This window comes from Perognathus longimembris, chromosome 1 (assembly GCF_023159225.1).
Source record: "Perognathus longimembris pacificus isolate PPM17 chromosome 1, ASM2315922v1, whole genome shotgun sequence".
Classification (NCBI taxonomy): Eukaryota; Metazoa; Chordata; class Mammalia; order Rodentia; family Heteromyidae; genus Perognathus; species Perognathus longimembris.
Window position 1 is genome coordinate 2785853 of NC_063161.1, and position 13912 is coordinate 2799764.

The following is a 13912-nucleotide window of genomic DNA, read 5'->3' on the forward strand; positions in this document are numbered from 1 at the left end:
AGGAGGCGCCCGGGTCTCCCCGAAGGTGGAGGGAGGCCGTCGGGGGCCCTGGGCCGCGCGCACCTCGCCCTCTCCAGCCCCGCGATGGCTTTGGTGGGGGTCGCCTCCGCCCGGGGCGCTGGGGTCGGGGAGCCTTCGTGGCTGGCGCGGGGTCTGCACCCGGGCCAGGGCGGGGGCCGGGAGCTGTGCTTGGGGGGCCTGGCGGCGGCGTCTTTCCCACAGGCCCCACGGATCCTTTGCCCGCCACCCGGCCTGTGGGGACTAAAGTGCTTCACCCCTGGCGGGGGCGGCCCAGCTCCCCCCTCCGTGCGCCCAGACCCGGGCCCAAACGCGAGACTGCAGGTCCGGGGGGATTATTGCGCACGCCCGTGGGGTGCACCGGCAGGAAGGGGCCCGGGCGGCTGGGGCTAGCTGTCGCCCCCGGTGGCTGCCGCGGCCGTGATCTTCATGTACTGGCCGGAAATGGTCTCGAAGGCCTCGTCTCGGTGCACCATGGCGCCGAACACCAGGGGCTGGCGGGAAGAAGGCGTCCTGAGCCCCGCGGGGCCTCGGGAGAACCCGGGCTCCCCGCCCGGTGCCCGCCTCCCTGGACGCCATCACCCGGGACCCTGGCAGACGGGGCAGGGCGACGCCAGCCCAGCCGGAACTCTACCAGCAAGGCTCGGCCCCCGCCCCAGCCCGAAGGCGCCCCGCCCAAACTTACCTTCTGGGTGGAGGGCGTGGAAACGGCGATGCCCATGCCGGAGCCCGGGAGCACGGACAGGACCTTGTACTGGAAGACAAGGCGGGGCCGTGACCACAGGGCCCCCCAGGGCGGCACGGCCGGCCCCCCACGGGCCGTGACCACAGGGCCCCCAGGGTGGGTGCCCGCCACGGCCCGGTCCCCCTGAAGGCGGCCTGTTCCCCCAGCCCAGGTGGCCAGGGGTAGCAGCTCCCCGAGTCTGTGGCGTGGGGGACCAGGCCTGCACTGGGGACAGGGGCGCATCGGGGGGAGGGGGGCTATGGGTCGCAGAGAAACAGCCGTCAACAAAACACCAGTAACACAGCAGCGTGACCACGACAGCCAGGTGTTCAGGTGGCGATGGAGGGTTCACGGAGGCTGCCCCCCCCCCGGGCTCCCCCCCACAGCCGGCCTGCCTGCTGTGCTCCAGGGGCGGGGGGCCGGGGGCGGCAGCTGAGGCCCAGCCCAGCCGAGCACACCTGCCGGCTCACCAGCAACCCGCTCCGACGTGGCCGCCCGCTGTTAAGCCAGCATCTATGGCAGGAGCGCGGCTTCTCGTGGGGGGTGGGAAGCAGGGAGGGAGGGGGCGGAGCAGCATAGCAGAATGGCCTCCGGCGCTCCCACCGGGATACCCGGCCTGGCAGGCAGCCTCACTACGCGCACAACGAGGGGCAAGGCCACAGCTCTGGGGGTGCGGCTGGGGGGAGGGGCCAGCCAGGTGCCGGCCCCTGGGAGTGTCGGGGGGCTGAGCGGCTGGGGTGCGTCTGGATCTCTCTGATGGGGTCCTGCAGACTTCCAGGTGGGCTGTCACGTGGACGGCGGCAGCCCAGGCAGAAGTTTCTAGATGGTGGCCCCCCCCCCCCCCCCGCTTCCAGGGCTGTGAATGCACCCGGGAAGCGCTGGAGCTTCGGGGCCTCTGACGCTTGGGGCGGCGGGGGGGGGGGGGGCGGCGGCGCCCACCTTCTGGATGTCGGTGATGTCCACCAGCCTGATCACTTTGTTCCTCTTCGACGATCCGGACTTGGAGCTTTCGAAGCACAAGTAACTACAGACGGGGAGGACAGGCAGAGGCGGCGGATCGCACCCGCGCGGGGCTCCTGCCCACGGCCGCCGCCGCCGCCCCTCCAGGCCCGGGGCCCGGGAGAGGACGGAACACCTGCCCGGTGTGAGAGGCGGCGTTTGCTTCCAGAGGTTTCCGGAAGCGAGGCAGGCGGGGCCTGGCCCTGGCCGGCGCTCTCGGGCACCAGGTCCTTCAGCTGGGGGGGGGGACGACGGACACACAGGGCGCTCAGGGCCTTGACCGCTGCCGGCATGGGGGACGGGGGGGGGGGCAAGGGCCACGCAAACTGCCCGCACAGGGAGGCGTCCGCCATGGCTGCTCCTCAGGCGGAGGAAAGCCAACGCCGTCGATGGGCCGGCCCAACACTCGGGACTGGGGCCTCGAGTTTTAACGGGTCACTGCGGAGGTCCCCGTCCCAGGAGACTGCCCCCTGACCTCCTGGACGGCCACGGCCCCTGCACCACCCTCCCACCGGCGCGCCCGGGCGGGCCCAGTGCCCGCGGGACCCGGACGCCCCCCCACCCCAGGGGCGGGGGAAGCCCCGCCGCGCCCCACTCACTTTTCTGTCACGTACAGAACCCCGTTCCTGATGTAGTCCGTGGGCATTTTCCCGTCTCTGTTTATCAGGCAGCAGCGCCAGCCGTTCTCACACACTGGGGGGAGGGGGAGGGGGGAAGCTGGCCTGAAGCCCTTCCCACCCGGCACCCCCTCCTGGGGCGCACCTCGGGTCGGGTGCCACCAGCGCTGATGTTTCCAAGTCACACCTGCAGCCCCCCCCCCCCGCGGCCATCCGCCCGTCCCCCCGCGGGGCCGGAGGCCGTTCCGTGGCGGGGCCCGTGCCGAGCGGGCGTCCCCTCCCCTCCCCTCCCCGGCCCCGCGCAGTCCACAGCGAGCCGCGCGTGGACAGCCGAGGGGGGCGGCCTGGGGCTCGGCGTGGGGGCCCGCGGCCGACGGGGACGCAGGAGGAAGGAGCTGGGAGCTCCGGGCTCTCGCCCCCTCCCCCGGGCCCCGCCCCCTCCCCCGGGCCCCGCCCCCGCCCCGGGCCCCGCCCCCGCGGCCCCACGCACCGGCCAGCGGACGCTCGTTCTCCGTCAGGTTGAAGATCTCGTGGAAATTGCCCTTCTTGGTGCCGTGGAAGCGGCCCACGTCGTCGTCCTTGCTCAGCCCCGCGGGCGCGCTCGACACGCAGCTCCGCGACGAGGCCGTCTGCAGCTGCCAACCGCACGGGACGCCGGTCAGGGTCCGGGGAGACGCGGCCGGCCGGGTCGGGGCGCGGGGGGGGGGGGCAGCTCCCAGGGGTGCCCCTGCCGGCGCCGGCCTGGCGGCACGCGCGGCCCCCACCCTCCCGGCCCGAGCCTGGGCACACGGGGGGCGCGGCGCTGCGAGACCCCAGCGCGCCGGCCACCACCCCGCAAGGGCTGGGAGCCCCGTCGGCCGCAGAGGGGCCCGTGGGCAGGAGGGGGCTCCGCGCGGGGCTGGCCGGCAGCTGGCGGCCACGGAGCCCGGCCGGGACTCTCCCAGGTCCACGGTCCTGAGGACCCCACCAGCCTGCCGGGATCCCTGTCCGCGGGCGCGGAGGCGAGGGGCGGGGCGCGAGGGGGCGGGGCGCGGAGGCGAGGGGCGGGCCGCGGAGGCGCGGGGCGGGGCGCGGAGGCGAGGGGCGGGGCGCGGGGGCGAGGGGCGGAGGCGAGGGGCGGGGCGCGGGGGCGAGGGGCGGGGCGCGGAGGCGCGGGGCGGAGGCGAGGGGCGGGGCGCGGAGGCGCGGGGCGGGGCGCGGGGCGGGGCGCGGGGGCGCGGGGCGGGGCGCGGAGGCGAGGGGCGGGGCGCGGAGGCGCGGGGCGCTGGCGGGGCCGGGGGCCTCACCCTGCGGGACGCGGTGGCGCCGGCGGCGCGCTCCTTGAGCTGCGGGTCGGTGGGCAGGCTCCGCCACACGATGTAGGGCGTGTCGTACTTGGCGCGCAGCCGCGGGCAGCGCTTGAAGATGAAGTCGATGAGGAAAAACTTGATGCCGGCGTACAGCCCTGGGGGAGAAGGCGGGCCCCGTCTCACCCGGGGACGCCCCCCCCGGGGGGCGGAGCGCCAGGGTGGGGGGCCGCGCGAGGCACGGGGTCCCCTGCTGCTAACTCGGGGGGCGGGACTGAGGCCGGGCAGAGGCCCCGCTGGGCCAGCGCTGGGGGAGGGACAGCACGGGGGGGGGGGGCGGCGGATGACGTCATTCCGTCCATCGCTAGAGCTCCAATCCCGAGGGGCGCCCCCAAGACGAACACTCGACCTCAAGCAGATCACACAAAGTCACGGCTCTCCTAAAGGCGACCAGAGACGCCGGGCCGTGCCCCGGGGGGCAGCGGGAGGTTCCCACTGGGGTGGGGGGGGCAAGGAGTTCTTACAGTGTGGGAAGAGAGGTTCTCACTGGGGTGGCGGGGGGGGGGGGGGCCAGGGGATTCTTACAGTGTGGGGGGGAGGGGTTCTCACTGGGGTGGCGGGGGGGGGGGGGCGCAAGGAGTTCTTACAGTGTGGAGGGGAGGGGTTCCCACTGGGGTGGCGGGGGGGGGCAAGGAGTTCTTACAGTGTGAGGGGAGGGGTTCCCACTGGGGTGGGGGGGGCAAGGAGTTCTTACAGTGTGGGGGCAGGGGGTTCTCCCCTGGGGTGGCGGGGGGGGGGGGGGCAGGGGATTCTACAGTGTGGGGGAGGGGTTCTCACTGGGGGTGGCGGGGGGCAGGGGATTCTTACAGTGTGGGGGGAGGGGTTCTCACTGGGGGTGGCGGGGGGGGGCAAGGAGTTCTTACAGTGTGGGAAGAGAGGTTCTCACTGGGGTGGCGGGGGGGGGGGGGCCAGGGGATTCTTACAGTGTGGGGGGAGGGGTTCTCACTGGGGTGGCGGGGGGGGGGGCGCAAGGAGTTCTTACAGTGTGGAGGGAGGGGTTCCCACTGGGGTGGCGGGGGGGGCAAGGAGTTCTTACAGTGTGAGGGGAGGGGTTCCCACTGGGGTGGGGGGGGGCAAGGAGTTCTTACAGTGTGGGGGCAGGGGGTTCTCCCTGGGGGTGGCGGGGGGGGGGGCAGGGGATTCTTACAGTGTGGGGGGAGGGGTTCTCACTGGGGTGGCGGGGGGCAGGGGATTCTTACAGTGTGGGGGGAGGGGTTCTCACTGGGGTGGGGGGGCAAGGAATTCTTACAGTGTGGGGGGCAGGGGGTTCTCACTGGGGTGCGGGGGGGCAGGGGATTCTTACACTGTGGGGGGAGGGGTTCTCATTGGGGTGGCAGGGGCAGGGGATTCTTACACTGTGGGGGGAGGGGTTCTCACTGGGGTGGCGGGGGCAGGGGGATTCTTACAGTGTGGGGGGCAGGGGGTTCTCACGGTGAAGCGGGCAGGGGGACCAGGGGGTGGTCACTGCTGTGCACCCCTTCCTGCCTGGGTCGAGCAGTCATGTGCCGGCCCAGGCCCCCGGTAGGAAAGGGCAGAGACTCCACAGACACCCCCACCGGGGCGTTCCATCGGCACTGGCTTTGGCTGCTTCCCTCGGCCACACCACTGGCCGACCCTGGTTTGTCTGGCGAGGGGTGGAGGGGCCCGCGGAAGCCCGGGGACCTGTCAGGACGCCGATGTGACTCGGGACCCGGGGCCCTCGGGCCGCTCGCCAGCCGCACTCGCCAGCCCCGCTCAGGTCCGCCCTGCCGCCACACGGGCTGTGTGGACCCCCGGCGGAGGGCGCTGGGGCGGCGCGTGGGCTCGGGGCCGGGGGGGGGGGGGGCGGGGAGGGAAGGGCACGGCTTCCCGTGGGGAAATGGGCGGGGGGAGGGCAGACCCATCGGGGCAGCCTGGGCCACGCCCCTGCCGCCTTCCACGTCGGGCCAGGGCCTCCCTCTAACGTCCGGACACCTCCTGCCTAGGATCCGAGACCCCGTCTGCAGGCAGATCCCCCAAGCTCAACCCTCACCCCACTCCAGCCAGGCTCCGGGGCGCCCGGATGCTCCACCCACGCCCCTGCCAGCGGCTCCGGCTCAGCCAAGGCTTGCTGGGGGCCCTCCCCTCCCCGCCCCTCCCCTCCACTCCCAGCCCCTCCCCGCCCCACCCAGTCCCCTCCCCTCCCGCCCCTCCCCTCCCCACCCAGCCCCTCCCTTCCCCTCCCAGCCCCTCCCCACCCCTCCCCGCCCCTCCCCTCCACTCCCAGCCCCTCCCCGCCCCACCCAGCCCCTCCCCACCCCTCCCCTCCCCGCCCCTCCCAGCCCCTCCCAGTCCCTTCCAGATCCAAGCGTCTGGCTTTCCCACAGACCCTTCTGCCCCGGGGTCTGCAATGCTGGGGGTGGGGGGCTCCGGGCGGCACCGCATTCAGACCGACGGCCCTGCCCCACACCTTCCCACGACAGAATCAAATGCCACCCCGCCAGAACACGATGGCCGGTCCCCGCCCAGACCCCCACCCCAGCCCTGGACGCGATCACCTCTCGGGCAGGGCGGGAGAGCCCACGGCGGTGCCGGCCGCCTTCTCCTCTCCCTCGGTCCCTCCGTCCGCTAGCAAGGAGCTCTGCCTGCCTTCCAACGGGTGGCGCGTACCCCAGGCCCGAGCCAACACCCCCTCCTCCTCCCTGAGCCTCCCCCTCTGCCGCCAGCCTCCCCCACAGGCCACGCCCACTCCCGCCAGCCTCCCCCACAGGCCACGCCCACTCCAGCCAGCCTTCCCCCACAGGCCACGCCCACTCCAGCCAGCCCTCCCCACAGGCCACGCCCACGCCCGCCAGCCTCACCCACAGGCCACGCCCACGCCCCGCCAGCCTCACCCACAGGCCACACCCACCGGGGCCGCCGGCCCTTCCCCCACAGGCCACGCCCACCAGCCTTCCCCACAGGCCACGCCCACCATCCTTCCCCCACAGGCCACGCCCACCAGCCTTCCCCCACAGGCCACGCCCACGCCCGCCAGCCTTCCCCCCACAGGCCACGCCCACTCCCGCCAGCCTCCCCCACAGGCCACGCCCACGCCCGCCAGCCTTCCCCCACAGGCCACGCCCACTCCCGCCAGCCTTCCCCCACAGGCCACACCCACCGGGGCCCGCCGGCTGGGCTGGGCTGGGCGGCAAAGGAGTCAGTAATAAACAGCCCGCAAGGTTACGAGCGGAGGCCAGGGCGACCAAGGGCACAGGTTGCAGCGACCGGGTAGAACTGGCCGCGGGGCCCAGCAGGAGGGAGGGCGCGTTCACGGGGAGCGGCCCGGGCGTGTCCTGCACTCGGGCCCAGCCCCGCCGTCCCCTTGAAGGACTTCTCCTGGGGTCCCCCCTTCCCTGGGGGTGCACTGGGCGTGGCGCAGGACACTCGGTCCAGCTGCCCGGCCCGCCCAGGCTCTGGCCGGGGTGGGGGTGCCTGACCCGGCTCCGGCGAGGACATCGCTCACCCCAATGTGGCGGGGCTCCTGCCCCCCCCAGCACGAGGACCAGGCCCTGCCCCGTGTGCCCCGTGGGCTGGGCCCACGTCCAGACCACCGGCTGGGGGGGGAGACAGGGGGGCAGGGAAGGACCCGCCCCGCCCGTGTCAAAGTGGTGGGGTTGCCCACACACGCCTGCCCACCCCCCCCTCCCGCCGGGCCCCTCACCCTCCCGACAGCGGCTCGGGAAGAGCTCCCCTCGCAACCCCCCGACCTGGCGCCCTGTGCCACGACCCGGCTCACCCCCCCCCACCCCGGCCGCCAGCCTGGCTCTCGGGCCGCCCCGCCCCGCACGCACCCCAGCAGTCCTCTCGCTGCAGGAGGCCTGCCCCCCTCCCGTCCCCCCTCCCACACTGGCCCAGGGCTCCATACCCACAGACAGGCCCACCAGGCGGTAGGGGAAGCAGCAGGAGGCCAGGAAGGCGGCCCACAGCGCGATGTACAGCTTCTGGGTGATCTCAGGCTGGACCCACATGAACAGGCTGCAAGGAGGACAGGGTCAGGATGGGGGAGGGTGTAGGGGAGGGGGAGGGGGTAGCCGCCACCCTCGCGGCGGGCTGGAGACTTACTTCTTGATCTTCTCCAGGATGTCGGCCATCTTGCCAAAGAGATTCTGTGTGAAGGAACGGCGGTGACCACAGGTCCCCGCAGGCGAGCAGGCCTTGGGGTCGGGGGGCCTCCTCCCCCACCCCCGGAAGCGGGATGAGCCCCGCGGCAGTACCTGGGCCTTCTGGGCGACGTCCAGCACCAGCTGGAACTTTTCAGACACGGTCAGGTCTTCCTTCGGAGGTTCCTTCAGAGGGAGAGAGGATTTCTCACCGAAACTCAACGATCCTGGAAGATCACCGACGGACGGCACGCAGGCGCCCAGCCCCCGGGACCTGAGGGCCCCTGGCTGTCCCCATGTGGCCAGAGGGGATGGAGTCCAGGGGCTCCGCCCGCTGATGGTGAAAACTCCGCTCTGCTGGACCCCCGCCTCACCCAGCACCCAAGGGTGTCAAAGGCCCCGACGTCCCCTCTGACAGGCAGAGAAACCGAGGCCCCTTTGTTTGACTTCATACATCTCTCCCTTTTGTTCGGTAATACCCTCCTGAGGTTGGTCTCGAGCCCACCTCCTCCGAGACCGCTTAACTCTGGGGTGCACAGTAGGCGCGCACAGGGTAGGCGCGCACACGGCAGGCGCGCACAGGGCAGGCGCGCACACGGCAGGCGCGCACACGGCAGGCGCGCACACGGCGGGCGCGCACAGGGCGGGCGCGCACAGGGCAGGCGCGCACAGGGCAGGCGCGCACACGGCAGGCGCGCACACCGCAGGCGCACACGGCGGGCGCGCACAGGGCGGGCGCGCACAGGGCGGGCGCGCACAGGGCGGGCGCGCACAGGGCGGGCGCGCAGGGCGGGCGCGCAGGGCAGGCGCGCACAGGGCAGGCGCGCACAGGGCAGGCGCGCACAGGGCAGGCGCGCACACGGCAGGTGCGCACAGGCACGATGGCCTCCCTGTGAACGTTTTCATCTCTCCAGGTCAGGTGGCCTGCCACAACTATTCCACCACAGTGCAAAAGTAGCTACGCCCGTGTGTGCTGAGCGAGCACGGCTGTGTCAGCCCAACTTCATTTACAAATTAGACCAGGGGCTGCGTGCGGGTTCCACCGTCCCGCGGGGAGGCGCGCGAGCTCAGCCGGCTCTGCTCCCCTCCCAGTCAGGGGGATCTGAGGGACACCCTGCCCTTGCCCCCACCACAGCAAACCGGGGGGGAGGGGGAGGGCCGGCCAGGACGGGGGGGGGGCCGGCAATCTGCTCCTCGAGCCGCCAAGGTTGGCACTGTTGCGAGTCCCCGCGGACGGCCCGACGGGGCTCCGGGCTGGATGGTTTCCCACGTTTCCCCCCCCCACCCCGGACGGGGCGCCCCCCGCAGTGCCTGAAGGACCCCTCTCCCTCGGGAACTCACCACGGCCTCCGACACTTCGGGCACGATGCTCCACTGGATCCTCCAGCCCCTGGGAACACAAACCACGGCCTTTAGGGCAGTGTCACCGGCCGGCGTGGCTCTGGGGGCCACAGGGAGCTGCCAGCCCCGAGCTCCTGCTGGGGGAGGGGCGCCCCGCCCAGCTGAAAGGGGCCCCTGCCGCGGGTCCCCACCCTGGCTCCCCCGGGAGGAGCGGCGGTGTGGCCGGCAGAGACGCCCACGGCAGGCGGCCATGGCACGCGCCCCAGCCGCTTCTGCCCCGCCCTGGGGGGTTCGGCCGCTTTCAACAGACTGCCGTGCTTTCTACCACAAACCCTTCCAGCGAAGCAGGGGAGCGGGCACACAGGAGAGAGAGACGGGTGCCCCGAAAGCGGGGTTCCCCAGGGCTGGGTGGGCGTCTGGAAGCAGTGGGGAGTGGAGCTGACGGCGGGGGAACACCTGTCCCACAGGTGGGCCGCACCCCGCCCACCCCGCCCGCCCAGCCCTTCCTTCCTTCCACACCCAGGAGCCTCGCGGGGCGCCCGGCCCTGCGGCACCCCAGCCTGCTCCCGGGGCGTGGAGAGGACACCCCGCCCGCCCGCACAGGCCGCGTGGGGGCACAAGGGGGCACGCGGCAGGCGCCCGTGACCGTCCGGGGGAGGAGCCTGGGGCTGTGCGCTCCCCGTTCCCGCAAACCACGGAGGGGCCTCGGGGCCTCTCCCAGCAGCACCCCACACGGCAGGGCCCGGCACCCCTGGGCGCGGCCGCCGTGAGCCCGGCTCACCCACCTGGCGATGAGGTAATTGAGGGACAGCCTCAGGATTGCCAGGAACAGGAACATGGGGATGGCCCAGCCGTGCCACACCGCGTTCATGTACACCTGCGGGGCGGGGGGGCGGGCGCGCGGGGCTCAGCAGAGAGACTGGGGTGTGGGGGGAGGACGGCCGTCCAGGCCTGGGGGAGCCGCCCGGGAAGGCCGGGGGCAGGGAGGACGCCCGGCGTCAGCGTGGCAGGACGTGGGATAGCCTGGAAAAGCTGCCGGGTCAGCCGGGGTCAGCAGAGGCCCCGCCCACGCCACGCCTCGTGATCCCCGCACCCCAGACGGCACACGTGACGGGGAGCCCGGCCACGGCGGAGGACCTGCGTGACCCGAGTCCCCCACCCGGGGCTCTGCAGGGCCGCGCGCACGGCAGACGCTCGGAGGGGACGGGGCGGAGCGCAGCGCGGCGGGCGGGACTCAAGGCGGGGGCCTGCCCGGGGCTCCTCTCTGGACGAGACCAAGGGGCCTGGGAAGCTTGGGGACGGTGGCCAGGAAGGGCTCCTCTCCCAGGGGACAGAGTCCTTGGGACAGGCACCGCCCGCCAAGGGAGGCCTGGGCTATCTGTGAGCTCCCGAGAAGGCCAGCCCCGTGTCCTGGTCCTGCCGGGGGCCTGGTGGCCCAGGGGCCCGACGAGGCCCAAGCCCGCAGGCCAGGCACTTGTGGGGAGCCCAGCCCCGTGCCGGGGTGCGCGGAAGGACAGCGCCCGTGGGCCCGCGGGGAAGGGACAGGCCGCGCAGCCAGCGGTGACCGCATCCGGTCCGGGGACCTGGGCCGGCCCCGGGCCACACCCGTCCTGGCCGGGGTCCTGCAGCTACTCCGCACACCGGCTTGCCTAACGGAGACGCTGAGGCGAAGCGGGCTCCTGGGCCCGGGGAGGTGCTGTCTGGGGACTGCCCCCCCCCACCCCGGCCCGCGGGGAGAGCCGGCGGCAGGCACCCTACTCACGGTGAAGGCGATGGCCGAGGTGTAGACGGAGTACCAGTCGGATAAGGCAGAGAGGTTCTTCACGAAGTTAGTGACGGGCTTGGCACCTCGCTCTGGGGACAGAATAGACCGAGATGGTCAGAATGGCGCCGGGCCCGCCATCGGCACGCCGGCGAGCTCGGGCGGGCCTCCCGGCCGGAAGGGGAACCCAAGGAGCGACCTGGAATCAGCCGGCCACAGGCCCCCCCTTGCCTGACGCCGGCCGGTGCCCTCCTGCCGCGGTCTGCGGTCCCCACGGGATCTGCTGCCTGCCCCCTCCCGGGCCCCCGGGGGGTCAGCACAGGGAAGGGGCGAAGGCAGGGGGTGGCACGTCATTTACACCCCATCGGGGCCTGGGAGCGTGGGAGGACACCAGGTGCCATTTCTGCCATGGGCCTTCTTCACCAGGAGGCCTGGGCAGGAGTGGCCTTCAAAACGGGCCTGTAACGCCAGCTCCTCAGGAGGCCGAGGTCTGAGCACCGAGGCCCAAAGCCAGCCGAGCACACAGATCTGTGAGACCCAGCAAAAAGCTGCGAGGAGAGGCGTGGCTCAAGTGGAATAGCACTCGCTGCGAGAGAAAAACCCGAATAGGAATGACAAGCCACGAGTTCAAGGCTTGGTACCGGCGCGCGCACGCGCATGCGCGCACACACACACACACACACACACACACACACGTCTCCCCGCCCAGCTCCAGACCCAACCGCCCCTCCTGGCAGAGCAGCACCGACTGCGGCGCGGTACTTACTCAGCCGTCTCATGTTCTCAGTTAACCTGGAGAGGCGGGGGAGAGAGGCCCGGGGTTAATGCGGCGGGGGCTCTGCGTGCCGCCGCCCCACAGCCCACCGGCAGCTGGACAGCAAGGAGGGTGCGGGGTGCCTGGTGCCCACAGACGCCTGGAACTGTCACAGAGTGGCGCAGAGCGACGAGACCCAGCCACCCTGGCTGCGGTCCCCCCGTCGGGAAGGTGGGGCGAGCCCGCCACAGAACAGACCCCTGGCTCAGCCCGCGCGGGGCCCTCAGAGCGGGGCCTCGGCGTGTGGGCGGCGCCGGGCCATGGCCGGTGGGGAAGCCCTGGGCGCTGAGTCCCCACGGGGCCTTCGTCACCAGTCAGAGTCGCCCACGTGGGGTGCGGCGTGGCCCCACCAGGCGGGTCCCCCCGGAGGATGGGCACAGGGCCCTCCAGGAGCTCGCAGCGGCCCCCGGGCGTGGCCGGGCGCCCCTACCTGCGGGCGCTGAGCGGCTCCTCCGTCTCCACCGTGCTCTCCTCGGGCTGGAAGCGGAAGTCCTCCAAGTACTCCCCAAACTTCTCGAAGAACCACTTCTGCACGCGGGAGGACAGGCCCTGGCCGCGCCGGTCTGCGGGAGGGAGACGGGCGGGGGAGGGTCACGGCACGCCACGCCACGCCACGCAGCCCCCTCCACGCGAAGCTGGCCCCGGAACCTGGGGCGGGGAGGGGCCTCCCAGAGGGGCCCTGTCGGGCTCAGGAAGTGCGGGGGGGGGGTCAGGCAGGGTCAACTCCCCGAAGGCACACGGTAGATGCCAACGAGAAACGCGCACCAGAGCACCCCGGCCACCGACACCCGGCGTGCGTCCCTCGCACTCGGCCCCCAGTCTCCTGGAGGGCTGCGCCCACCGCCCTCTCTCTCGTGTGTCTGGAAGGTGTGCTAGCCTCACCTGAAAGACCCTAAGTGCCCCCGGGGCGCGTGTGCCGGGAGTCGGGGTGCCCTGCGGGGGCGGGGTGCCCTGGGAAGGGGGCAGGCCCCACGGTGACCCGGCCGCCGGGCTGGGCGAGCCCTCGGTGAGCGAGCGCGTCTGACTCGCACTGGGCTCACCCTCAACTAAAACTGCGGGAAGTGACCCACACCGCAGCACAGCAGGCCAGAGGCCGCCGGTGCTCTTGGGGAGCAGGGCAGGGGGCGGACGGCCTGCAGGGGGCGCTGTGGAGCAGGGCAGGGGGCGGACGGCCTGCAGGGGGCGCTGCGGAGCGGGAGCGCGGAGTGGACGGCCTGCAGGGGGCGCTGTGGAGCGGGGCAGGGGGTGGACGGCCTGCAGGGGGCGCTGCGGAGCGGGAGCGCGGAGTGGACGGCCTGCAGGGGGCGCTGTGGAGCGGGGCAGGGGGTGGACGGCCTGCAGGGGGCGCTGCGGAGCGGGAGCGCAGAGTGGATGGCCTGCAGGGGGCGCTGCGGAGCGGGGAGCGCAGAGTGGATGGCCTGCAGGGGGCGCTGCGGAGCGGGAGCGCGGAGTGGATGGCCTGCAGGGGGGCGCTGTGGAGCAGGGCAGGGGGTGGACGGCCTGCAGGGGCGCTGTGGAGTGGGGCAGCCGCCGCCGCACCACACTCACAGACGGATACTATGTGTCCACTGAAGATGAAAGCAAGCACAGCCAGGCGTGCTGCACTGCCGCCGAGGCCCGGGCGAGTGGTGGGTGAGCCTGGGCCGGGGCGGGAGGGGGGAGGGCAGCGAGGCCCGTGCCCTCTTGGGCTGCCCGGGGGCGCGGGGAGGGCAGAGCTCTCCGTGAGGACAGGGCGGGGCGGCTCCCGGGGCCTGCGGCTGCCCAGTGGGCCGGGCGGCTCGGCGCAGGGGGCCCGGGGCTCCCGGGGAACCGCGTGGGGACGCTGGGACCCCACAGCCACAGCGGGGTCGGAAGCCCTCTTCCCTCGGCTTCTCCCGGCCGTTTCTAACGACTCGACGCGTGACACGAGGCAGAGGGTGTGGTTTGCCGACCCCAGGTCCAGGGGATCAGCCCAGCTCCGAGGCGCAGGCGCCGGGCCTGAAACCGCGGCCCTGCTTCACCGTCCTTCACGGGGCCCCAAGAGGGACCTGGGGGTCCAGCAGGCCCTGCCCAGGGGCAGGCAGGGCCCTGAGGTGAAACCCCGAAAGGCTGCACCCCCGAACACAGGCGCACACCTAACCCTGACCTTCCGCTCCTCCAGAACACAGTGGATTGAGCGCCTGTCCCCACACCCCTGTCCTCCCAGCCGGTA

The 13912-nt window shown here is 73.1% G+C and overlaps 1 protein-coding gene across 1 annotated transcript in view; it reads right to left on the reverse strand.

Moving 5' to 3' along the window:
• Positions 1 to 19: 19 nt before the first annotated feature.
• Gramd4 (GRAM domain containing 4) overlaps positions 20 to 13912 on the reverse strand; it is a 57555-nt gene continuing 43662 nt past the window's right edge. Inside the window, exons 6-19 of the mRNA XM_048353897.1 lie at positions 12152 to 12284; positions 11674 to 11699; positions 10908 to 10999; positions 9931 to 10022; positions 9146 to 9194; positions 7919 to 7990; positions 7767 to 7810; positions 7570 to 7679; positions 3645 to 3802; positions 2849 to 2993; positions 2341 to 2434; positions 1682 to 1766; positions 704 to 772; positions 20 to 512 (exon numbers count right to left, since the gene is read on the reverse strand). Coding sequence (XP_048209854.1) covers positions 408 to 512; positions 704 to 772; positions 1682 to 1766; positions 2341 to 2434; positions 2849 to 2993; positions 3645 to 3802; positions 7570 to 7679; positions 7767 to 7810; positions 7919 to 7990; positions 9146 to 9194; positions 9931 to 10022; positions 10908 to 10999; positions 11674 to 11699; positions 12152 to 12284 — 1274 coding nt within the window. The 3' untranslated portion in view covers positions 20 to 407. The remainder of the gene's footprint in view (positions 513 to 703; positions 773 to 1681; positions 1767 to 2340; positions 2435 to 2848; positions 2994 to 3644; positions 3803 to 7569; positions 7680 to 7766; positions 7811 to 7918; positions 7991 to 9145; positions 9195 to 9930; positions 10023 to 10907; positions 11000 to 11673; positions 11700 to 12151; positions 12285 to 13912) is intronic.